This window comes from Asterias rubens, chromosome 5 (genome assembly GCF_902459465.1).
Source record: "Asterias rubens chromosome 5, eAstRub1.3, whole genome shotgun sequence".
Taxonomy (NCBI): Eukaryota; Metazoa; Echinodermata; class Asteroidea; order Forcipulatida; family Asteriidae; genus Asterias; species Asterias rubens.
This window is the reverse complement of record NC_047066.1, coordinates 6,896,067-6,921,420: the sequence shown is the minus strand read 5'-3', so window position 1 is coordinate 6,921,420 and position 25,354 is coordinate 6,896,067. Positions and strand designations below refer to the sequence as shown.

At 38.1% G+C, this 25,354-nt stretch overlaps 2 protein-coding genes across 3 annotated transcripts; one reads left to right on the top strand and one right to left on the bottom strand.

The window, feature by feature from the left end:
• Positions 1–1,012: 1,012 nt before the first annotated feature.
• Positions 1,013–17,303, top strand: LOC117290788 (centromere/kinetochore protein zw10 homolog). 2 transcript variants are annotated; one of them, XM_033772343.1, is made up of 21 exons: positions 1,013–1,081; positions 2,824–3,020; positions 4,111–4,218; positions 4,846–4,926; positions 6,406–6,471; positions 6,739–6,874; positions 7,703–7,780; positions 8,253–8,332; positions 8,603–8,780; positions 9,398–9,477; positions 9,771–9,834; positions 10,378–10,604; positions 11,105–11,229; positions 12,365–12,446; positions 13,197–13,382; positions 13,722–13,826; positions 14,858–14,989; positions 15,759–15,851; positions 15,977–16,087; positions 16,372–16,445; positions 16,527–17,303. In XM_033772343.1, exons 1-21 carry the CDS (start codon positions 1,042–1,044, stop codon positions 16,555–16,557), a joined length of 2,274 nt encoding a protein of 757 aa, XP_033628234.1. In that variant the 5' UTR covers positions 1,013–1,041; the 3' UTR covers positions 16,558–17,303. The 2 variants fall into 2 exon arrangements, with proteins under 2 accessions (XP_033628234.1, XP_033628233.1); XM_033772342.1 differs by having other exon boundaries at positions 16,372–17,303.
• Positions 17,304–19,727: 2,424 nt separating this feature from the next.
• On the bottom strand, positions 19,728–24,924 carry LOC117290664 (protein GUCD1-like). The gene is made up of 8 exons (XM_033772182.1): positions 24,677–24,924; positions 23,878–23,952; positions 23,194–23,293; positions 22,181–22,284; positions 21,781–21,898; positions 20,957–21,014; positions 20,445–20,519; positions 19,728–19,964 (listed from the first exon to the last, which is right to left on the bottom strand). Exons 1-8 carry the CDS (start codon positions 24,814–24,816, stop codon positions 19,876–19,878), a joined length of 759 nt encoding a protein of 252 aa, XP_033628073.1. The 5' UTR covers positions 24,817–24,924; the 3' UTR covers positions 19,728–19,875.
• Between the last annotated feature and the right edge of the window lie 430 nt (positions 24,925–25,354).

The following is a 25,354-nucleotide window of genomic DNA, read 5'->3' as shown; positions in this document are numbered from 1 at the left end:
ACGCAAAGCGAACTCATTCTATTGGTTGAATTGCTTCACGCAGAATATGTTCACGCTCATTCAACCGAAGCTGTGCGCAAGTTAGAAATGTTTTTAGAAACGTGGATATTTCTGTAGTGGAACTAATGGTAGAGGAAATATTGACACAAAAATATACAAACTTATTTAAAAATCTTGAGCATGACCATGTTGTGTCTGTTGTGTTGGAGAGGGGTGCTTCAATTAATATTATATTATTGCACATCCATACACAGGCAAACACACACTTTATGTGTGGAGGAGGGGTCAAAAAAGTAGCACTTTTTTTTGTTCTTCATTTCATCAACAAACTTTGAGACAACATCTGGCATTGAGTTTCAGACATATTTGTGTACACAACAGTGAGCAATTTGTAAAGCCGGAAAGTACAAAAACTTGCTAAACACATACAAGTATTGCTTAACAGAAAAAGGTTGCCTATTTTCATTGTTGCAACAGGTGCCCCAATCATTTTTTTGGCTTGAATTTGCTAAGCAGTATTTTTTGTTTCACAGCTTTGAAATTGGGCACTGGCCCTATATGGTTGCAACAAAAATCTGCGCTTTGTAAGCATATTTCACAGGCAAGCATGGTGTTTTTGCTTGGGTTGAGCATACTCTAGCTACTACGCATTAGAGCAATCTTTTCATATACACACAAAAACGGCACATCATAGATGAGGCCGACCCTAAAGCTGTGACTCAGTGCTGTGAGGGGTGACCTACGATTTTCAATATAATAATTTTAAATTGATTCTTAAAAGGGAGACATTTGTGCCAACACAATTTTGAATTTGTAAATATCCAGTGACCGCACAAAAGCAAGGCCTATTGTTAATGTTATTGTCTTGAAATTATTTTGGGTGTTTTTTTTATCATGCTGGAAAAAAGGTTTGAACACGTAAAAAAATACGTGTAGCAGACGACGTGGCATTTACGGTATGGTACCTCGACAGACACTACGTCATTTGTCAACAATTTGTCAGGGGCACTGACGATTTGTGGCGAAGGCGGGAGATCCAAGATGGCGTCGCTTGTAACGGATGTTCTACTTGCAAATACCGGTAAAAAAAAGTGTCTGTTTTTCTTGTTATAAACTGTATTTTTCTTTTAGATTAATGGTTATAGTTGAATTATTAAATATTCAATCGTAAAGAATGGCATAAATATAATGTTATTGTCCCGTTAACTAGCAAAACTAGTCATTTACAGAGGGCCGTGAGAAATGACATCGCGCTCCCTCGTGACAGTTGCACCAATTACGTGAACAATATTTTTAAAATTTTGGTATGCGTTAGAAATTAAGAATGAAATACGATTATTGTTTTGTTCAGTGAGTGCACAAAGTGGTGGTCAGAATCGATTCAGAATCTTTTTTTGAAGATTTTCAGTTTCTTGTCTGATTTCCAATCATCAAAATAAACTTTTATGTAACCATGAATGATGGAGGAAGGAAGAGAAGGACCTCGAACTACCCGCAAAACCGCAGAGTAACAAAAGAATACCCTGACAATGCCCCTGTCTGACCAGTGGAAAAAGAGGAAGGAGACCTCCAGCTGGACGGCCGATTAACGAGCAGGATTAGATCTCTTTGTACAGAAGGTGTGGTACCGCCAGACTGCGCCTTCGTGTAAAGTTGAATCATTGGAGACAAGAATTGTGAATATACAGGTTTCATTTATCGTTTTTGGTGTTTCACGGAAACATCATGGCATATTTTTACATTTTTGGTGACTTTCCGCTCACTAGCGCTGGTTCAAAATTTTGGTATTTTAGCACACGAGGTTGGTTGGTATTCAATTGTGTTTTTCGATTTGGTGGGCACAAGTGTGCACAATTGTTTTTTCTGTATTATATCCATACGACACCATAGTTGAGTGAAGAACCAAATGGCACGCGCAAACTCACATACACCAGGTCGCCCATTGTTTGTATAAGGTATGTGGGTGATTACGAGGTGTCGTTAAACGACCGCGGTACCACAGGTTCGACTTTTGAAGTCCCTTCGTTCGAACTCCTTCTCTTCCTTCCTCCATGATGTAACCAATCCACCATATACATAAACTGCCAAACCTGTAGAAGTTTCAGATCGATCGACCATCTGGGTCACGAGAGAATAGTGAAAGGCCATATCAAATTTTGCATTGCGTCGATGCCAAAACAAAATAGAATAAAACGCTCACTGAGCTGAGCAATAAAATTAGATTATTTATTTCTCATCAAATATGACATTTCAGACAGAATTATTTCAAGGGATGTTTTCTACTGTCATCATCATTAGACCGTGTAAGTTTTATGTAAATCTGTGATCTTCACGATTTTTGTTTCTTACCAATTCTGTGATGTTCCTTTAAGCAAGAATAGGTTTAATTCATGATTCTTAAAGCCTTTGGACACTTTCGGAAAAGAAAAAACAGAAAAGAACAGAAAAAAGTTCACATATTTACTAATAACTTACAGGGTTTACAGAAGGTAATGGTGAAAGACTTCTCTTTAAATATTATTCCATGAAATGCTTTACTTTTTGAGAAAACATTAAAACAATATCAATTCTCGATATCGCACGGCGAAACATGCGGAAACAAGGGTGGGTTTTCTTGTTATTTTCTCCCGACTCCGATGACCAATTGAGCCTAAATTTTTACAGGTTTGTTATTTTATATGTAAGTTGTGATACACGAAGTGTGGGACTTGGACAATACTGTTTACCGAAAGTGTCCAATGGCTTTAATACACTAAATTTTTGTCAAGATTGTCCCCACCATTTTAAAATTTGCCTCATCATCCTAACTTCGATCCCTCGCAGACCTGTTGGAGAAGGAAGATCTAGGAACACGCATTGGCAAGCTGTCGTCTCATATCGATGAAATCAAAGGAGAGATCTACCATGCTGTGCATGAGAAATACACCCACTTCAGACCAACCAGGGATACAACAGAGGAGCTGCACAATAAAGTGCAGACCATCTCTGGGGAGATGCAGAACCTCAGCAATAAGATTAAGGTAAGGCGGTCACAGTGGTCCAGTGGTTAAACTGCAGGACTTGCAAAAATAAGGTTGTTGGTTCGAATCCTACGAAGCCATACATGACAAATATATACCTACTTCATACCCACAATGGATACTACAGAGGAGCTGCACAATAAAGTGCAGACCATCTCTTGGGAGATGCAGAACCTCAGCAATAAGATTAAGGTAAAGGTGGTCCAGTGGTTAAACTGCAGGACTTGCAATCATAAGGTTGTGGGTTCGAATGCGTTGAAGCAGAAGGATGCAGGAACCTAAGCAATCGATCAAGGTAGGGTTTAAAACAACCCAGTGGTTAAACTGCAGGACTTGCAATCATAAGGTTGTGGGTTTGAATCCTGCCAAGTTGTACATGAGAAGTACACCGACTTCAGACCACCCAGGGATAACTGATCAGACGCGGCATTGCAACTAGACATGACACTCCTCTCTCAATACTCATGGAAAAGAACAGCCCACCTTTCATAGAGGTGAAACACTTATGCGAACCTACCAACAGTGCTCAACATTCTGACGATCTGAGTATGGTTGGCATTAGATTAAAGCCATTGGACACTTTCTCCACAGAACAAAAATTAAAAAGTTCACAGATTTACAAATAACTTACAGGGTTTACAGAAGGTAATGGTGAAAGACTTCCCTCGAAATATTATTCCATGAAATGCTTTACTTTTTGAGAAAACATTAAAACAATATCAATTCTCGATATCGAGAATACTGGACTTATTTTAAACACATGTCATGACACGGTGAAAAGTGCGGAAACAAGGGTGGGTTTTCCCGTTATTTTCTCCCGACTCCGATGACCGATTGAGCCTAAATTTTCACAGGTTTTTTATTTTATATATAAGTTGTGATACACGAAGTGTGGGCTTTGGACAATACTGTTTACCGATGTTGTGCGGTTGCTTTAAACCAGCTTCACCAAGTCACTTGAAACAAACAATTAACAACTCAACAAATTGTAGCCCCTGAGCAATGCCTGTGCGCTGTACGCGCATGGTCACCACCATGATGATGATTAATGATTAATGTTGTTTTTCTTGTTTTTTTCTTGATAATTTAGGGAGACATCAGTGCACAGCTAAACAGTTCCACCAGTGACCTTCATGACCTCACAAGACAGTTGGAGAAAACCAACGCCATCATTGAAGTGCTAAAGTCCCTATGCAAGGTCAGCTTAATAGTTCAGCTAACAATTTTGAACAAGGGTTTTGAATTGTTTTAAAAGATAAACTTTGCTTTTTTTCATTGCATCAGATGTTTATAAAATCTGCCCTCGACTTGTGAAAATAAGTGTTTTATTTTGTTCTAGATTTGTTCAAGAAAAAAAAAGTTTACCCAAAAAATTAATCAAGTGAGGTTTGCAGAGACTTCATGTACATAATCTCTTTTTATGAGATGTGGTGGTTCTTAGAAAAACTGGTGGTTTGATAACTCGACGATTGATCAGTGTGCTTTGATATTCTTCTGGAGAATGCAGCCTGGAGATGATCAGAGCATACTGATAAAATCGTTGAGTTGGCAAACTACCGTTTTTTTTTCGCGGAATCAACACAAGTCATAAGGAAAGATTACATACATTGTGTCTCCACTAACCTCCTTTGATTATATTCCCACGAGGCAAAGTTTAAAATCCTTCTTTAAAAAATAATAACAATTTGGCTTTCATTCTTGCATTGATTCATTCCACATTTTGCTGCCAGGATGTACACTTTTTAATTTGGTAAAAACATGCAATTTTCAAAAAGCATAACTCTTTAGAGTTGTGATTTTGATTTGTTTTTCTTTGCTTTTTCAGATCAACGGTGCAGTGAAAGATTTTCAGAGTTCGATACAGAATCATGAGTATATACAAGCCTCAAACGTCATCAGTGAAATGGTAAAGGATCACAAATCTCTCATCTTAACATCTTTTACCCTACGTGCAAATCTCATGCATTCGCAACGCAAACGTTTGGACCCGTTTAAAAAGCATGACATTTATTCAAAAACATCCAACAGCATTATTAGCACCGTTATTATATGATGGAAACCACAGTTGGTTAAACCCACTCAATCTAGTAGGGACTGAAAACCCAATCCACATGCAAGGCTCCAGTCTGAGGTTGGATTCGAACCAGGGTCCACAGAGGTGAAAGGCAGGGAAAGAAACCTCAATTCTGTTTTCTGCTCAAGATTTGACATTGGCTGCTTGCATGTTCAGGTCTTGGTCTTCTTGAACGTGAAAGTCAGAAAATTGAGTCGTTTCTAAGTGACGTCACCACTTTGGGCTTATTTCATGCTCACGCATGACGTTTGCACTTACGTACAAGACTTGAAAATGGTAACTTCACGTTATTTTTACCCCCAAAAATTGTTGACGTTTATGCTTACGTTTTTGCTCGTATAACGTGCAGCTAAACCTCCATATTATTCCATGAACAGAATACATGTATCAATCATGCAAAATTGTTTGTACATGGCTAACGGAAGTCTTTGTCTCAAGATTCAAAAATAAATAATGATAAGCCCTTTGAGACACCCAATAATAAAGTGCTATTTAAAGGAACACATTGCCTTGGATCGGTCGAGTTGGTCTTTGAAAAGTGTTTGTAACCGTTTGTTATAAAATGCATGGTTAGAAAGATGTTTTAAAAGTAGAATACAATGAACTAACACGGTCGGCCAGTTATGGGAGTCAAATTGACTCCCATAAATGGCCGACCGTGTTAGTCGACGAGGTAAAAGGAAAATCGTGCAATTTCGAGCTAATTTGTGTGGATCATTGTATTCTACTTTTACAACATCTTTCTACCCATATGCATTTGATAACAAACGGTTGCAAACGCTTCTCAAAGACCAACTCGACCGATCCAAGGCACTGTGTTCCTTTAAAAACTAGTTGTTATTACTATTATAACACCCCGTTTTCTGCCTTTTCATTGGTTTAGAGCGTGTCACATGATGTCTTAGTTTTACTAGAAACGGTGGCCGTGTGATAGTGCATCGTTTGCCGTGTGATAGTCCGACGACTATCACACGGCGTGCAGTACCCAGACGTCTATTTACCCACCTCGAACCCAATCAGTTGTGCATCTGTGTATCTGAAACGCGCGTACGTACGCTATGTGTAAGAAGATGATAAATAGTGCTGACTGCTTTAACTGACTGCTTTAACTCATGCTATGTTTAATACTATGGGAGTCGTAGTTTTAACCATAGCACTCGACGCAGTCAATATTTGTATACTATTGGATAGCACATTGTATAAAAATTGTGTGTTATCGTTGGGGGAGGGATGAGATTTCATGAAAACTGCCCAACACATCGCCGAAATAGTTTTGTATAACCTTGTTTTAAATTTCTTTCAAATGTACAGAGATCTGATTTAGACATTCTCATAGATGATGGTTACTGTGACCTGAAGATCATCAAAGCAGTGCGGGTGAGTCTTATTTTATTTTATTTTATTTATTCTTTATTTATACTGGATGAAAATCAGCTCAGCATGAAAGCTGTTTTTCGCTGTCGCCAGTCGAAGAATAATAATAATAGACACTACTTATATAGCGCATATCACCGTAAGGTCCCATGCACTTTCAAAAGAGACTACCAAAATAATAAAAACAATGTCAGTCCAAGAGTCTAAAAAGTAGAATTATGCATAATGGGTATGTGATTTATCGTTGCCCTTTGTTCTCTCTGTTATCAGGCTGAGCTGAGAGTCAACCAGGAGACACTTCTTCATCACTTAGGGGAGTCATGGTCCGCTCTAGCCACCTGGAAGATACCTCATGCCAGGGAGCCTGTCACCATGGCAAATATTACTCAAGTACATCTCAAAATAGGTGGGTATAGTGCTTCAATCAGGAGTAATGTTTTCCACTATTCATCCCTGAGGTTCCAATCCTCATTCATGGTGGTCAACCCCTCATCTGTGGGGGTGAACCCTTCATCTGTCGTGGTCCTCTCTAGCCACATGGAAGATACCCCACGCCAGGGATCCTATCACCATGGCTAATATCCCTCAAGTACATCTTAAAATAGGTGGGTATAGAGCTTCGATCAAGAGTAATGCATTCCTCATCCCTGAGGCTCTCCCTCTCGAAGTTTTTACATTTTCAAAAACTTTTGTAAAATTCTGTTTTGTGCGTGTTGGGTTGTGTGTCTGCGCGTATAGAAATAGATTAGGTGCGGGTACTATTAGAGCTATATATATTGCAAAACACAAAACCAGCGGGTCTTAAACAGCTCCAGCTGTGACTTTATCAGCCGTTTTAAAAACACCCCAACGTGATGTGCTCTCCACCAATAGAAATAGCAAAAACTCTCCAGGGAATTTATGAATATAAATTACTGAGAAGTTTTACATTTATTTTTCATTTTTTGTTTTTTACCCATACACCGATGTGTGTTAGCATTTACAATCCACTTTTCTGAGCTCTGCCCCATCTACACACAAAAAGACACTACATCAATCAAAATGACGACTCTTGCTTGAAAGGACATTTTTACCGCACTTCTATGAGTGTGTTCGTGTTTGTGATTGGTCAATGGATAACATGGTTCAGCTTAGTCAGGATCGTTCTTGTGCATTGAGATAGTAAAAGCAACTGTAGAGTTTGTGATATTTGTGATTCTATGCTTAAATTAATGATTTTTCGTTGTTTGTATAGTTGACAGTGAAACTGCAAAGTCCACTATTGCAGCCATGCATCAGGTTGGAATTCTCAAGAGTAAACTGGAAGTATTTGGTAAGTGTCATCTTCCACTCTTTGATCGTGTCTCTTTAAAACACCAGGCACAATTTGATAGAGCTGCTTTATTAGAAAAAAATTGCTCAACAATTTTGTGCTCAGCAGAAATGAACCTAATACCCGTCAAAAATTGTACACACAGCATGGTATTTTGGCTGGTAACCTTATTCTAGTAAGCATAATTTTGTTTAGCTACTTTTTGTGCTTAAGCAGCTTTTTGAAATTGGGCCCAGGGCACAGCTCTCAAATGCAGGTGGATTTGAATCCTACCTGAGTAGCCTGTGGTTTTTTTTTCTCAGCAGGGTTCTGGGAAAGCATTTGTTATCACAGGTCAGTGTATAAGGGTTAAAACCAAAGTAAACAATTATGCATTTGACTGTTGTCAAATGGCTGATTTGTTTATCTACTTTGCAAACTGTAAAATCCTTACGAGCTCAATCTAACGTCTGAATTTGATGTCCTTCTCCAGGCAAGAGACTGATGGAGTTTATATTGAAGCCGTCTGCAATCTTCCCCAGCGTCACTCCAGTAATCAACTCAACCAAAAAGGTACACCCCCCCCCCCCAAATCAATGTGTGCATTTTAATTTTCATTGAGGAAAATAAACTTGAATTTATTAATTGGTTTACTTCTAAAATCACATTGCAGCCTATAAAAGGTTAGAATTACATGACATTTACAAAATTAAAACACACAAAAAACTCAACTCTAACACAAATCCAACCACAAACCCCAACTCCAAATTTTATAAGACAAGTTCAAGGGAAACCAATCTCAATTTACCTAGCAATCATTTCTTGTTGTACACTTTTTATCAGTCGAAGACCACCACCATCAGTTTGAGGGCGAGTAGCGATGGACCGAACGAGACCAGCGATCCTGTAGGCCTGTACAAGAACATCCAGTACGTCCTGGAGGCGCTGAAGGGACCTCTACTCGGTCACAACGCTGGGAGCAGAGGGTCAGAAGATGACACTACCCTCATGTCAATGCTAGGTACGGTCATATCTTTTGATGAGAAAATAGAATTAGCTGTTGCAAACAACTTGCCAACCAAAAGGACCGATGGTATAAATGAAAGTAACTGCCTCTAGCTACCGGGCAATCTCGTAGGTCTAGTTTGTAAGACGCTGCTCTAGAATTGTAAGACACTGCTCTAGAATTGTAAGACACTGCTCTAGAATTGTAAGACACTGCTCTAGAATTGCAAGGGTCACGGGCTCGAATCCCAGCCTGGTATTATGCTTGTGATTTTTTCACAGGATTCAGTACACAGTACTGAGTCCTGTGAAAAGTACTTTACAGTGCTTACACACATAAGCAAAAGAAATAGTTAATGGCCTGACGATTTGACCCTTGCAGAGTCTTTCTCGAAGGCTAAATGACAACATAACAAACGTAAACAGGTATCTAAGTTCAACATAAGCAGTGAAGCGAAAATACATGAATGGAGAGAAAGAGAGAGTCATCAAGCATACGTACAAAAAGCAAGGGGTAAACAATGAATAGGGAGACAATATTACATGTTTCGGAAAAAATTTTGTTTTTCCTTCGGCCTAAGCTATCATTCTTTACAAATGAACTTTTTTGTTTGATTTGTATTTTCAATCTAGGTGAGATGATGTGGCCAGAGCTAGCTCAATGCATCATAACAAATAGTCTGGTGCACTCCATACCAACAAGTAGCTCAAAGGTACGTCGTATTCATGGTACTTTTCTTCGCAGCCAAGCGGTTCACCGACCAATCAAGCAAGGAATTTGAATTTAAGAATGTCTCTCTTATATTGGAACATTGGAGCCTGCAAAGTGAACAGGCTTCCTTCACGTATTAAAGCAATGTACGTGGCACCAAAGTGGTTGTGCATTTAAAATGATATTTTATCATTTGTAAAGATGGCCAACAGCAAGCGGGAACTTTCTATAAGAGTTCGGAGAAGTGGTTGAATGTCACATGAATGTTTATTGATTTATTCGTTCTTATTTCAGCTGAATGACTACAAAGCTGTTATTACAGCAACTGAAGAATTTGAGACGTCTCTTCAAAAAATAGGTCAGTAAAATAAAATGTTGATCAGTTTACCTTTACATGATTTGAGCTTGTCTGACATCTATGTATGGTAAACTAGAAACTGAACCACTGAAATAGAATTTAAAAACGGGGAAACTGACTAATCAGAGTATTCAGTACCCTGTTTGTTGATCTGAGTGGGGGCAGCCATGGGTTAATGACGTCAAATTTGGGGTGAAATATGGCAACTTATCGACCTCACGTAGTGGCGTTTGTACAACTATTGTTCATCACAAGCTTAATGTGTTTTCCACTTTAGTGAATTTGATTTTGTTTGCCCATGGGAAAATCTTTAAAAGATTATGATTAATAGCCTGCAATGTGATTCAACCCTACACTATGTGTACACGGGTCATACCTTGTACTCGATGAAATATTCCTACTTTTTTCCAAGAACCAAAAGTCATGCCTGACATCAAACGGTCCAAGCAACGGTTTATCATTGCTTGGAAGCCCTATGGAACAGCCCAGAGCTCAGCATGAGGAAATGTATTACTCTGGTTTTTGTTAATACCTTTTGTCCAGGGTTTATCTCAGCGACAACATCACCGTTGCTCACTTATGCCAGAGATGTAAACGTCCACTTTGCCAACAAAAAGTGTCAGGAGCTCATCGTGGAAGCTCGTCAGCTGATGAAGAGAGAGCTTCATAACACGAAGCGTGTCGGCTCCAGTAGTAAGACTGGCTCAAACAAAAACGTCGAAGAGCAAAAGGAAACTTCGTCTGAGGTTAAGGATCAGCAAGATGCAAAGGTAGGGGCTGTTCACATATTTCACAGCAAGCTCTTCACGCACCTGTTCTGTCCGCTATTTCGGAAATGATCGACACCTAAAATTACAGAAATGGCAGGCGTGGTGTGCGTATTGTGTTCCGCATCAGGCTAGGTGTCAGTAGCTGTTGCAAAACTAAAAGTCGTGGGGGTCACATTTATAAAAGTGTATAGATTAAATGTATACTTCAAGTTATTATTATTTATTTCTACAGCACTGAAAAACATTTAGTTGCAAAAAAATATGGGGGACACCCAGTTAGATAAATGTGTGTCAGTTAGGATAGGCTATAGAAAAAGTCATTATTTGTATCTTGACTGTACAGACAAACATTTTACATGTAAAATTCTTAAGTTGATCTCTTTGATGGCAAGTTTGCCTTTTTCAGGAAAATCTGATGGAGCTTGAAGATCAGTTAAAAATCCACTTTTCTTACTTTTTAATTATATATATATATATATATATATATATTTTTTTTTCAGGACAAGAATCATGTAAGTGAAGGAGTCTTTGCATTGCCTGAATGTGCTGTCAGTGAGAGTACAGAATGTCTGGTCAATCTTGCCTACCAGACGCTACAAGAAGCTTCAAGTAATACACCGCAATGGTAAATATGGTTGCTTCGTTTATAAATGCTATAGTTGCAATACATGCTTCTTTGTAAATGCTGTAGCCTATTGTACCTAAGTTGCATTGGTTTTTACTGTATCCTGGTGTTCATGCACCTTTTTATCTTTGATTTCTATTTTGCTTTTTTGTTTTACTGGTGTACGTTTTCTTAAATTTTTTCTGTGTAATTTTTTTTGGGTATTTTTACTGTTATGCGCCCTCGAAAAAATTATGATTATTATTGCTATCATGCGTTGAACATCTCTCATCTCTCTACAATTGATGTATGTTAAATGGAAGGTATACATTTGTAATCACTCTTCAAATTAATGGCATTAAAAACTTAAGTGGTTAGAAGTGCAGCAGCTTTCGATTGTACAAATGCTCTGAATTTTTGGCAATTTCTAAAAAATGTGACCAGTTTTATTTTATATACATATTTATATAGAATTGAAACAATCAAACGGTTCCAAAAACCAATGGCACATACTTTCCCTTTAAAGGGAAGGTACACGTTGGTGATTGTCAAAGACCAGTCTTCTCACTTGGTGTATCCAATCATAACCATAAACTAACAAGCCTGTGAAAATTTGGGCTCATTTGGTCATCGAAGTTGCGAGAAAATTATGAGAGAAAAAACAGCCTTGTTGGACGAATGTGTGTGCTTTCAGATAGGAATAAAGAAGTCTTTTATTATTTTAGTGAGAAATTACCTCTTTCTCAAAATCTACATGTATGCTACTTCAGAGGGAGCCGTTTCTCACAATGTTTTATACTATCAACAGCTCTCCAATGCTCGTTACCAAGTCAGCTTTTAAGTTAATATTTGCTTTGAGTAAATACCAAACTTGTATACCTTCCCTTTAAACACCATATAACACTGTAGTGACCCAATTCACCCGACGTCATCATCAGAATAATCTTGGATGCACCATATTGGTGAGCATTGTCTCTGTGCGTTATTCAGTGAAGTGCGCATTTTAGGCGACGTGGCGTCTACACATAAACCTAATTGCCCACCAATAAGGTGAACGTGGCACAGTTGCCGTGTATGACGTGCGTGGAAGGGGTCAATACTTAAAAGTTCCAGAAGTACAAGTTTCAATATGATATGTTTTGTGTTTTTAACACAGTGCCATTCAGTTATTCTACACCGTCAGGAACATGTTTGAGGTTTTCTGTGATGTTGTCCCCACTTACCATAGAGAAAACCTTGTGAGTACAAATTGTAGAAAGTTGTTATGTATCTTCAGACCTTAAGGTCACCGGTGCTGGTCACTCTGATGGCATCTTGGTTGTTATACTTATTTTGTATGTACAGCCAGGCTATTTTAAGCAAGGCAGGATGTTTATTTTATTTATTTTATTTATTTCTTCTTTTCCCCTGGGGAAACCTCTCAGTGAAACACTGCTTTTCAGAGGTGCCCAGCAACTACATACACATTAAATATTTAAAATTGTATTGGCTATTTCAAACTCAAATTTTAAATTTTATGAGATATGATGTATTTGCACTGACAACAACGATATCAAGTTGATTTAAAATGGATTGGTCTATACAAGTGCCATTTATTTGCTGGTCATATTTTTTATGTAAAATTAGAAAATAGAAACTGCTTACCAACCAAAAGTACCTGTGGTATAAATGCAAGGGTCGAAACGTCAGTCCATTTACTCACTTTTCAACTTTACTAATTTTTCATCTATTATATACCCGCTGCCATAGGATTCGAACTGCCTCCAGCTGCCGGGCAGTCTCGGTAGTCTAGTTGGTAAGACAATGCTCTAAGAATTGCAAGGGTCATGGGTTTGAATCCCACCGGAGTAATGTGCTTGTGATTTTTTTTCACAGAACTCGGGGAAAGTACTGAGTACTGAGTATACAGTGCTAACACAAATCGCTGTATGGGTAAAAACCAAAGTTAGTATTTTGTATCCCTATTAAATTGGTTTTTTTTATCACAGCAAAAGCTTCCACAGGTGTCAGCTCTCCACCACAATAACTGCATGTACATATCCCACCACCTGATGACGCTAGGGCATCAGTATCGCCATACGTTACCCTCCCCGCTCTGCGATGGTGCTTCTACCTTTGTGGACCTCATACCAGTCTTCAGGAAGTTGGCATCAGAGTGCTTCCTAGCTCAAATGGTAATGAGTAGTTCCAAAATGTCATAGGGCTTGCTTTTGGGTCGGTAGAAAAGCCAATATCCGAATGAGTGGCTTCAGCTTTGCCCCAAACGCTGAAAACCAAATCTGCAAAGTGCCCAAATGGGACTTGAACCGACTCAAAACAAAAATAATAATAATTAATTTAACATCTATTAAAACTTCAACTCTTGTTATTTTGCTTGTCATGTTATACAAGTCTATGTCTCCCCTTGGAAAAGTTTTAAAAGCAATTTTGCTTCGATGTGTCCTACATGTTTTAGACCTGTTTCTGTATTGTACCCGACCATCAGTAGTATCATTTGAATTTCTTAATTGCAGAGAACTCAGCGAGACCAGTTATTGGAAAGTCTGTCGGGAGCCGGGGGCTTCGGTCAAGTATCAACGGATGAAAACTTCATCGCTTGTGAGAAAGCTATCAAACAGGTAAAGAGACAATACTTTAGCTACAGAAATGTTTAGAGTTTGGAAGGTAGTGCGTTTTGCTCTATCAGCCAAGCTCCCATCGGATGATGCCCATTCCTACATCTTTAAAGACTGTGAAGGGGTATCTACTCCTCCAGCCTCAGGAGTAGGTGGCAACGTACCCCATGCGGCAGTTGCTTTGGGTCAATAGCTCAAATCAGTTTAGTGAAGCCCTCACCTTGTAGTGACTGTCCAGCCTGTGATATAAGGCAATCTCTCATAATCTTTTTTTTTAAAGGCACTGGACACTATTGGTAATTACTCAAAATAATTATTAGCTTAAAACCTTTCCTGGTAACGAGTAGTGGGGAGAGGTTGATAGTATAAAACATTGTGAGAAACGGCTCCCTCTGAAGTAAAGTAGTTTTCGAGAAATAAATAATTTTCAACAAATTTGATTTTGAGACCTCGGGTTTAGAATTTGAGGTCTCGAAATCAAGCATCTGAAAGCACACACCTTCGTGTGACAAGGGTGTTTTGTTCATTCATTATTACCTGTATCTCGCAACTTCAACGACCGATTGAGCTCAAATGTTCACATGTTTGTTATTTTATGCATATGTTGAGATACATCAACTGTGAAGACTAGTCTTTGACAATTACCAATAGTGTCCATTGTCTTTAAACCCCTACGAGCAGAAAAACAATCAGGATGTTTGAGCATGAAACAAGCCTTTCTGCTTCGCCTCACCCATACACTCTTGCTTTGTTGAGAAGTAGAACAAAGAACCATTCCAACAGCTTTATTCCACGTACTGCATCTCTTTGGAACTTCCTGCCTGGTGCATGTTTCCCTCCATCCTACAATCTAGACTGTTTTAAGAGGAATATCAATTCTTACCTTCACCTCCCCTAAATTTAGAATTTTTTCATCTTGTAGCCCCTTACCAAGAGTGGCTGTCGGCCTTGTTTGTGTTGAACTTGCACAACATTATATTTTTTAGAAAGTATATGTAAAAGAGCATTGATGCCAAAGATTTGTTCTTGTCCAGGTTCTGCATCAGTTGGGTCATCTTCAACGGGTGTGGCTTAACATTCTACCCAGTAACATCTACACTAAAGCCATGTCAACTCTCATCAACACGGTACTCATTCAGGTTGTAGAGAAAATAACACTACTTGAGGTAAGGCTTGTCTCCCATAATTGACCATATTTTTTACTGCATGAGGGCGCTTTCATCAGCAGAAAAATATTGCTTAACAATTGTCTGCTAAACAGAAATGAGCAGGATACCAGCCACAAATAGTACGTATGACATGGTTGTTTGGCTGCATGGTTGTTTTGGTAAGCGTAATTTGTTTGTGGTTAGCTACTGGTTTTGCTTAAGCAGCTTTAAGATTGTCTTGCATCACAATCAAAGTTTCATCTTATTTTAATTTTATCGATGACAAAATACATTAACATAATCATTTGAAAAATGGGGGGAAAAACCTGTTACATGTACTTGTTTTCATCCAATGAAATTAGTCAACATAATATAGCGGTAAAAAATATAGCGAATTCACAATAGTCCATGGAAATAGAGCTTGGAGAATGCTGTATGTGTAGCTGTCACTGCAGGTCTACTAACTGCACTCAGCACTTATGACGCTTGATATTCTCACATGCCTTTTTAACTTTAATTGTACTCTGTAAGGGTCATGTGTTATTATTTATGGATTGTGATATTTCCTAACTTTTAAACAATATTTGTTGTTTCTTTTGTGATTTCTGCTGTTGTTACCTTTTTAATCATTTTCCTTTTGCTGTTGTTGTTTACTAAAATGTTTCTTTATTATTTTGTTATGCACTTTATGGAATGGGCGCGATATAGATCATTATTATTATTATTAAAAGAGCTCTCAATAATACAGCACTCATGTCAAGGCATTTAATATATTAATTTATCTCAGGATATATCCGCCGATGATGCTCATCAGTTGTACTCATTATTCTTGGGTCTTCAAGAAAAAATCCCCGATCTGATCAAGCCTGAAGATGCAGAGGTAAGACATTAGACATAAGACTCTTTATTCATCTCCAAAAAGAAGAAATTTTGTACACTTTTTCGTTTGAAGCAAGTCTTACAAGTGACTGAAAACTTACTCAAAATACTTGTTTTCGTCAACAGGAACCGATTGTTGTACAGAGCACCGTTGACCACTGGACAGCGTTTACAGAGCTGCAGTTTATCCTTGAAGCAAGCATGCAAGATATCGTAGACAGATGGGCAGAAGGAAAGGTAGGTCTCATTAATGGATTGTACATGACGTCATTGACCACCATCTTTGATGCATAACAATGGAAATGTGTATGCGCTGCCACGACGCTCAGCCAATGACAGCCTTCCACACGGGCACATTTCATCAAAGATGGCGGCCAATGCCAAACTATTATTTTTATTTATAATCAATGGTCGTACAAATTTAAGCATGATTCCAAAGGGGGTTTCTTAAAAATACTCATCCCATGTGTTGATTTTGTTTCCAAAATCTAAAAATAAGACTTTTTTGTATTTGATTTCAGGGACCTCTTGCCATGGTGTTCAACACCAGTGAGATAAAGAGTCTGATCAGAGCCATCTTCCAGAATACAGACAGGAGGGCTGCGGCTCTAGCTAAGATCAGATAAGACTAGTACAAGTCTATGGTGCTGATCATCATCTTCCAGAATACAGACAGGAGGGCTGCAGCGCTAGCTAAGATCAGATAAGACTAGTACAAGTCTATGGAGCTGATCATCATCTTCCAGAATACAGACAGGAGGGCTGCAGCGCTAGCTAAGATCAGATAAGACTAGTACAAGTCTTTGGTGCTGATCATCTTCCAGAATACAGACAGGAGGGCTGCAGCTCCAGCTAAGATCAGAAGACTAGTACAAGTCTAAAGTGCTGATCATCATCAAAAATACTGATGGAAGAACTGTATTGGCTGAAATCAGATCAGATAAGACTAGTACAAGTCTATGGTGCTGATCATCCAGAATACAGAATTCCATAATACAGACAGGTGGGCTGCAGCTCTAGCTAAGATCAGATAAGACTAGTACAAGTTTATGTTTTGTGTTCAGGTATACATCACATCGGCTGTTGACAAACCATGGAGGAAACTAAATTCAGATGTTAGGCGAACTGCACTGCAGCATTAGCCAAGATCAGATAAGACTAGTACAAGCCTATGATTTCTGTTTGCACATGTACATCACATCAGGCGCTCACAAAACCTAGTCCGATGTTGGGCATCTTCAAAAATATAGACGGGAGAACTGCAGCGTGGCTGAGATCTTAAGAACGGCACTAAAACATTAGCCAAGATCAGAAAAGACTAATGAAAGTCTTTAATTTGTTAATAGGGCATACATCTTTTCAACCGTTTTATTTTATTTTATTTTATTTGAAAAAATGACGACTGCTTCGCTGTCAACTTTTACAAAAACATTATATGTCCATATTGAAATGTCTGTTATTTTGCTCGGCCGAATTGGTCTCATTCAAAAGACAGACACACACTTGATCTCAAAGGAAGCTGAAAACAATTAGTTAGCCCTTTTTTAAACCAAAGTTGAAAGAAGAACAAAACTATTCAGGTATATTATTCATGATTAAGCCCTATTTTTGGTACAAAGCAAACAATTACGCTGTTCTTAATCATTTATAGTCAAATCTTTCCTTTCATCCCAGCGCCATTGGTTCAGCTGCTGGGATGCAGCAAAGTTTGTTCTGTGAAACTGTTGTTTGCGCAGCAAGGCACAAAACAAAAGTGGTTAAAGTCACAAGGAACAATAAAAAAAAATTCTTATAAACTATGCATTTTTATTATTCTCAATCAGTTAAACATAATAATACATTCTGGATTAATTATTTACAGGCTTTTCATTTCAAGTTATTTAAACAATTTAATTTCTATAAAAATATCAATCTAGTAACAAATACACTATTTTTCTTCTCCAAATAGTCAATGATTTCTTTTAAATAATTTCTGTTATCTCAATTTGTTCATACAAACTACATGTACACATATTGTACAAATTATTGCTGGTGAATAAACAGATTTATTTAAACAAGTTATTTAACGGCCGTTAAAAACAGGCAGGGTCGTTGCCCCCTGCAAGGTTTATTCCCATTCATAAATGCCTTTTTGGTTAAAAGGCGTAATAAAGTAAGAAACTCTGTAAAACTTATCCGTTTCCGACGTGCGTTGCATTGTTATGACTGAGACGCCCAGTTTCCGGATCCTTGCGTGCGCGATGTAGTCTTGGTGCAAGATGTTCTTGTTTTCCTTTCACACACAGTGCGGCCAACTCACCGACATCGCACGTAACAAGAAACGTCTTGCACCAAGACTAGCGCGTAGTATCCGACTACAACCAGTTATAAACAGAGCTCCAGCTGGTCATTATCAACCGTTTAAACACCCCCATGTGACGCGCTCTCCACCAATAGGAATAGCGAAACTGTCTGAGATATTTATGAATAGGTCCTTACAGTCTTCTGCATAATAATGCCATTGTAAATTTATAACCTGGCTATATAAAAAAAAAATCAGATTTTGCATTGTGAATAAATTGTAACCAATCATATATATTAGTTTCTTTTTATTTCTATTTATTTCAAGTTGTTATTCTTTTTGCCTTGTGATTAATATTGTGTGCACAGTAGTGGTTTTGAAGCCACACATGCATTCTGCTTTCAACAAAATGCAGCATTTAAAGGCAGTGGACACTATTGGTAATTGTCAAAGACTAGCCTTCACAGTTGGTGTATCTCAACATATGCATAAAATAACAAACCTGTGAAAATTTGAACTCAATTGGTCATCGAACTTGCGAGATAATAATGAAAGAAAAATAACCTTGATCTTGTGTTTGTACCGCAAAATTCAAGTCTCTTCTCAAAACTTATCTTATGTCACAGGTTTTCAATGACTAATTTTGTTGTTTGTTTTTCTTTGTGTTGTGTTTTGTTTTTGTTTTGTTTTTGGTTTTACTGCGCCTTGAACACCCAGCAGGGTGGATATGTGCGCATTACAAGTCTTATTATTATTATTATTATTATTATTATTATTAACCCTTGTCACACGAAGTTGTGTGCATTTAGATGGTTGATTTCGAGACCTCAAGTTCTAAATCTGAGGTCTCAAAATCAAATTTGTGGAAAATTACTTCTTTCTCGAAAACTATGGCACTTCAGAGGGAGCGGTTTCTCACAATATTTTATACCATCAACCTCTCCCCATTACTTGTCACCAAGTAAGGTTTTATGCCGATAATTATTTTGAGTAATTACCAATAGTGTCCACTGCATTTAAACTGCAGTAACAGCACAGCAGTACGAGATAGCGTTATAAATTATGGGTAAACTATCACAAATCAAACCCTGTATTTCCATTCCTTGTTTTTTTTTTTTTAGATATCCAAAGTTAAAATTCATACATCTCTGATCACTAATTTAAAAGATATTTTACATTAAAAATGTTGGCATTCACTGAAAGAATTCGCCTTTACTGCCATAGACGCTTGATTTCAAATGTTTTACATTATTTTATTACCCTGTAACTTCAAAATTTAACGGACACATTCATTAATTCCTGCACCTGATAAGCACAATATTATTGACAGCATAAGCACAGGGCACAAACAGGTTTAACAACCCGCCCTCTCCTGGGCCCAATTTCATAGAGCTGCTTAGCACAAAAAATTGCTTAGCATGAAATTTCTTTCTTGATAGAAACAGGATTACCATCCAAATTTCCATTTGTTGCATATTGCTTGTTACAGGTATTCAGCTGTTGTTTGCTTATCCTGAAATACACGTGGAAATTTGGTTGGTTATCCTATTTTTATCAAGGCAAAAAATGTCATGCTAAGCAATTTTTTGTGCTTAGCAGCTCTATGAAATTGAGCCCTGCTCTAGAATGGCTAAGGTTGTGGGTTCGAATCCCACTCAAGTGATATGCCTTTGTGGTGGGTGACAACTGGATTTATTTTGCCAGGGGTGAGTGGACTCTTCAGCCTTAGATCTGTTCACTAATGCTATGACTTATACACAAAGAGAATGTCTTCATCCGTACCATGTGATCTCCTTGCCTCCTCAAGATTACTGAAGGTGCAGGAACACAACTCTGAAAAGGCAGAAACAATTAAGATGGCTGTAAAATAATATCCATGTACAAATACTTCTGTATGCACTCAAAAAATGAGGCAGTCTGAGCATCTGCTCTAACGCTAAGGGAAGTGTTGTGGCCGAGCGGTTGAGAGCACTGAATTCAAACTCTGGTGTTTCTGATCCTCAGCCGTTACACTTGTGTTCTTAAGCAAGACACTTAACCATTGCTTCGTCCTTTGGATGGGACGTAAAGCCGTTGGTCCCATGTGTTGTGTAATGCACGTCAAAGAACCCAGTGCACTTATCGAAAAGAGAAGGGGTTCGCCCCGGTGTTCCTGGCTGTGGCTGCTTACAAGGTGCTACATAACTGGGTCTCAGAATTTATCACTGCAATAACCTATCTTTCTGAAAGTTTGTTTATACTCGGCACCTTGAGTACCTTGTTTGGGGAACGTACCGAGTATACAGTGCTTAATGTAAGGTTTTTTGTACATACCACTTTCAATTCCTGGATTCCGATACAGAAAGTGTTGCTTCGTCTTGTCGTAACCACACAGCACAATAAAATGTCCTTGTTATAAAGAAAGAAATCATACTAATTCATTTATCATGCACAAATTCACCAGGGCAATTCAATTCATATTAGGCGACCAGCTGGTGCATATAAGGTTTATCGCGATTCAGAACCGCAATGTGTTGTAGGAAGGGGTATGGGGCAGTTTGGTATGCGATGTATGTTGCCATGCACGACTCGCACACGCATCGCCTATATCTTTGTGTGGGTTCAACAGCGCCCTCTCTTTATATTTTGCTATTGGCAATAAACCTTATCATTCATTGTCATACAATTGTATAATGGTAGCATGCCTATTCGTGTGCTAACGGTTAGTAGCACTATGAAATGGAAACTTGCACAGTAAGCACGGCCATTAAGCAGCTGTATGAAATTGGGCACCGGACCTACAGTTTTACAGACAAAAGCTCCATAAATAGAATGGAGGTCCTTACCTATGTATCCCTGTTCTTTGTCCTTGTTGAACAGCGTTAAACATTCAAACCCACAGCCCTGTAATGAACAAAAGGGATTATGTTTCTTCTGTCCATACTGGAAGATTCAAACCAGTTCTAAGTAAAAGATCTGTTTTAAATATTCTTTTTGAGTCATGTCTTGGTGGTTTTGGTATGCAGTATAGAGCATAACCTGTGACATCTTATACAGAGAAAACCAAAGAGCCAGGATTTCTTGTAGGCACGATTTGTACTAAGCCAAATTCAAGAAAACATTCAATCTGCGGTATTTTCTGGAGATTGCACTGTTCGAATTCTGGCAAATTTTATGTGCAAAAAGGAGCTTGTCTCATAACTTGTTCAAATATTAGTTTTACAAATGGGAGGCAAGTCCAAGCATTGGGAAATTTCAGCATACCCCTAGGCCAGATTTTCGGCCGTGGCTCAAGGTTGAGGTTCTATGATTCATGGGGAGTACCTACTGATATTTTTTTCACACAATATCATCACATCCCAGTGCTAATTATGAGAAACCTTTGTTGTGTTTCCTTTGTCAAGTAAAAGTTTCATTGTTTGTTGCACGTTGTTTTCAAAGGAGAATGAATACTCAAGAAGCTCGTAAAAAGTTCTGAAAACTAATGCCCTGGGTGGTTACAGAATTGTTTTCTAGATACCGACATAAAAAAAAACAATACTTACACACACTAATTGCAACAAACATATCGAGGACGTCTTGTGTGTTAGAAGTATACTAAAACATTCATCTTGTATACCGCCCTCTAGTGACAACTTATAATGCCACCCGTGTACTAAAGCATACATACCAGTTCTTCTACGCTCCCCGCTGAACATTCTTGACAATGTAAGACGGTGTCATCAATAAGAACCACTGCTGGATTCTGATTGGATAGATGGTTCACTATCTCCTCGTGTGTGACCTGTCTAGAAACGGGGACAAGCTCAAAGTGTCTTTAGATTTCAATTCAATTCAATTCAACTTTATCGGTCCCACTATGCATACATGCATTACAGGAAAAATTAGTAACACACATCATAAATAAACAACTGGAAATACAGTTAAATTAATTAATCAGAAAACTAAATAAATACACCACAAAGGAATCATACTGAAACCAACTGAACAACATCTAAGCAGTAAGTAAACATTAATAGTAGAATGATTTTTCTCAAGATTTGTTGAGGGACAAGAGGCCCATGGTTTACCCTTTGTCAGCTTTGATTCCGAGGCTGGAGGCACTCTTGAAAAGTTTGTTGATCCTGTGTTGCTCTGTCACGAAATCTTCCGTGATAAACTCATGGTAAAATCCCTTCAAAGGAAAAACAAAGAACATTTGTATTTCTTTATATAGCTCCTCCCAACTGAAAAACCTTACTTTAAAAGTTTTTTTTTATTTTTTATTTATTATTTTTTTTTTTTTATGAAAATATTAATATGGGACCAGCCAAGAGCAATATACATCACAATGACATTTGACATTGTGTTAGGTGGTAAAATGGTGGTGATTTCACAAAGACTAGTCTTATCTCAAGTTAGGACGAGTTTCTAGCTTTAACTTTTAAATGTCTCCTGGTCAAGTTAGGACGAGTTGCTCATCTTAACTGTAGGACTAGCTTTAACTTTTAAATGTCTCCTAGGACTAGTCCTAAGTAAGGACTATCTTTGTGAAATTGACCCCCAGTTCTCTCGTGTTGTTTCATGTTTACCATTGCTCTAGGTTATTCGGCCCAGTGCCATAACAACAAACTACATAGCTTAGTTCAGTAAAAAAAAAAATTTTCCTCAATTACACATTATTCAAATTTTGCACAATTTTTTCTTTAAAGCCATTGGACCCTTTCGGTAAACAGTATTGTCCAAGGCCCACACTTCGTGTATCACAACTTCTACATAAAATAAAAAACCTGTGAAAATTTAGGCTCAATCGGTCATCAGAGTCGGGAGAAAATAACGGGAAAACCCACCCATGTTTCTGCACGTTTCGCCGTGTCATGACATGTGTTTCAAATAAATCCGTAGTTCTTGATATCGAGAATCGATAATTGTTTTACTGTTTTCTCAAAGAGTAAAGCATTTCATGGAATAATATTTCAAGAGAAGTCTTTTACCATTACCTTCTGTAAACCCTGTAAGTTATTTGTAAATCTGTGAACTTCTATTTTTTTCTGTACCAAAAGGGTCCAATGGCTTTAAAGAATACAGATCTTGTTTTTGCTACCAAATCTTCATAGCTTGGGTCTACTCCTAATGTGATGGTGTACAATTGATGCTTGACGTTGAACTCAACTAAAATATTGGCCAAGTCGATTGTCCAAACACTGAAACACAAAATCACAAAATAGATATAAGCTACTGGGAGCAGCAATGTGAGAGAACAAAAACGCCCTTCCCACCCTACTACTACTATCCAGCAGGCAACAGCAGGGACCAACTTCATAAAGCTACGTAGCAAAAAATACTGCTTGACGAATTTCTTAGGGTCTAAGCAGAAATTTAGTGAGGCACCAGTCACAACAAATACTTAAAATGTTATTTTGGCTGGTGACATACTTCTGTTAAACAATTCTTTTCTGTGCTTAGCAAGTTTTTGTGCTTACAGGCTTTAATAGAGCTGCTTAGTAGCCAATGTTGTGCGTATTGTTTAAAGTCCATTTCATAGCACAGAGCAAACCATGAGCACGGAAAAAGTTATGCTTACCGTCCGCCTGTAATTGTAAGGAAATTAATATACACAAAAATCCTGCTGAGTAAAAAGGGTTACTAGCCAAAATATCATTCACAAAAAGACCTTGAACTTTGCTCGGCTCTTGAAGACACACAGCAGAGACAAGCGCGCCAGTAACCAGCCGTTTGTTTTCTTCATTTTCATTTTGTGTAAGTTCTCACTATAGAAGGTGCTTACCTTTTGGAAAAGTTCAGCTTATCACAGATGACATTGAAATCTTCCTGTTTATCTTTAACTGCTGGATTAATATAGCTGCAGTTAAAAAAACAAAAAATGTGATCTTAGCGTTTTGTCAAGTATTCCTTTTCTTGAGGAAGGCAAAACATGTAATCGCTCAAAACAAAATTCCCCAAATGAAGAGGAGAGGACACCAATCTAAAATGGAATTCACATTTTTTTTCTGAACCTAATCCAAGACACCCTTGTTGCATTATTTTGTGTGCTTTCAGATGCCTAATAAAAGGCTTCAGGCCTGAAGTCTTTTAGTTTTATTATTTGAGTGAGAAAATACTTCTTTCTCAAAAACTTCAGAAGGAGCTGTTTTTCACAATGTTTTAAAGGCAGTGGACACTATTGGTAATTACTCAAAATAATTATTAGCATAAAATCTTTCTTGGTGATGAGTAATGGGGAGAGGTTGATGGTATAAAACATTGTGAGAAACGGCTCCCTCTGAAGTGCCATAGTTTTCGAGAAAGAAGTAATTTTCCACAAATTTGATTTCGAGACCTCAGATTTAGAACTTGAGGTCTCGAAATCAAGTTCGATGACCGATTGAGCTCAAATTTTCAGAGGTTTGTTATTTTATGCACATGTTAAGATACACCAACTGTGAGGGCTAGTCTTTGACAATTACCAATAGTGTCCACTGTCTTTAAATTATTATATCAACAGCTTTCCATTGACTATCACCAAATAAAGTTTTTAAGCTAACTATTTTTTGGGGAGTAATTACAGGTGCCTTTAACATACGCACCTTAGGATCATCTTGACACAGGCTAAACCACAATCCCAGTCCTCACTCTGTATGATATGTGATACATTCACAAACACACTGTCTGCTGAAGCATCTGTAATCAACACAAATGAAATCAAGTTTAGGTTACGTACTATCATGTTTATCCAAAGTGATCCATCTGAAATAATCACATTTCGTTGCACGGATGAAAGTCTCCCGCACTTATTTATATACCCAAAGATAGCAGGCCTGATACTTCACGGAGGCAATGAAGGCGATTGCCTCCATGTCCCTTGGTCATTGCCTTGGTGCCCTTGAAATGCTCCAGTACAAATTTACAATTTCATCATAGGGTGCCCTTTACCAAGGAAAAAATGCCTTAGTGCCCTCGCCCTTTCAAAAACGAAGCATACAGCCCTGAGATGGAGTGTAGGAAGCAGCTTTATCAAGACCACAATCAACCAGAAAATGGCTTATTTTCTTGTTGACAACTTCAAAATGTAATTTTTTATTTGCGGTAACACCATGTGTGTATCTACCTGCCAGATAGAGTTTGTTCTTTAGAGAACTGTCTTGCATATTCTACTATCACAGAGTAGATTTACCGGATTGTTCGGGAGACTTCTCAGTTCTGAAAAGAACTGTCCTGTTTTCTAACTGCTACCTACTATACACAAGGTATAAATATGGCTGGGA

Excerpts from the sequence above, each read along its gene's own strand:
- LOC117290788 (XM_033772343.1), top strand. The coding sequence starts at position 1,042 with ATGGCGTCGCTTGTAACGGATGTTCTACTTGCAAATACCG. Across the intron at positions 7,781-8,252 it reads GAGTAAACTGGAAGTATTTG|GCAAGAGACTGATGGAGTTT; the intron begins GTAAGTGTCATC and ends GTCCTTCTCCAG. Across the intron at positions 13,827-14,857 it reads GTGAGAAAGCTATCAAACAG|GTTCTGCATCAGTTGGGTCA; the intron begins GTAAAGAGACAA and ends GTTCTTGTCCAG.
- LOC117290664 (XM_033772182.1), bottom strand. The coding sequence starts at position 24,816 with ATGATAGTACGTAACCTAAACTTGATTTCATTTGTGTTGATTACAGAT. Across the intron at positions 23,953-24,676 it reads TGTGTCAAGATGATCCTAAG|CTATATTAATCCAGCAGTTA; the intron begins GTGCGTATGTTA and ends TTTTAACTGCAG. Across the intron at positions 20,520-20,956 it reads CAAAGAACAGGGATACATAG|GACATTTTATTGTGCTGTGT; the intron begins GTAAGGACCTCC and ends CTTTATAACAAG.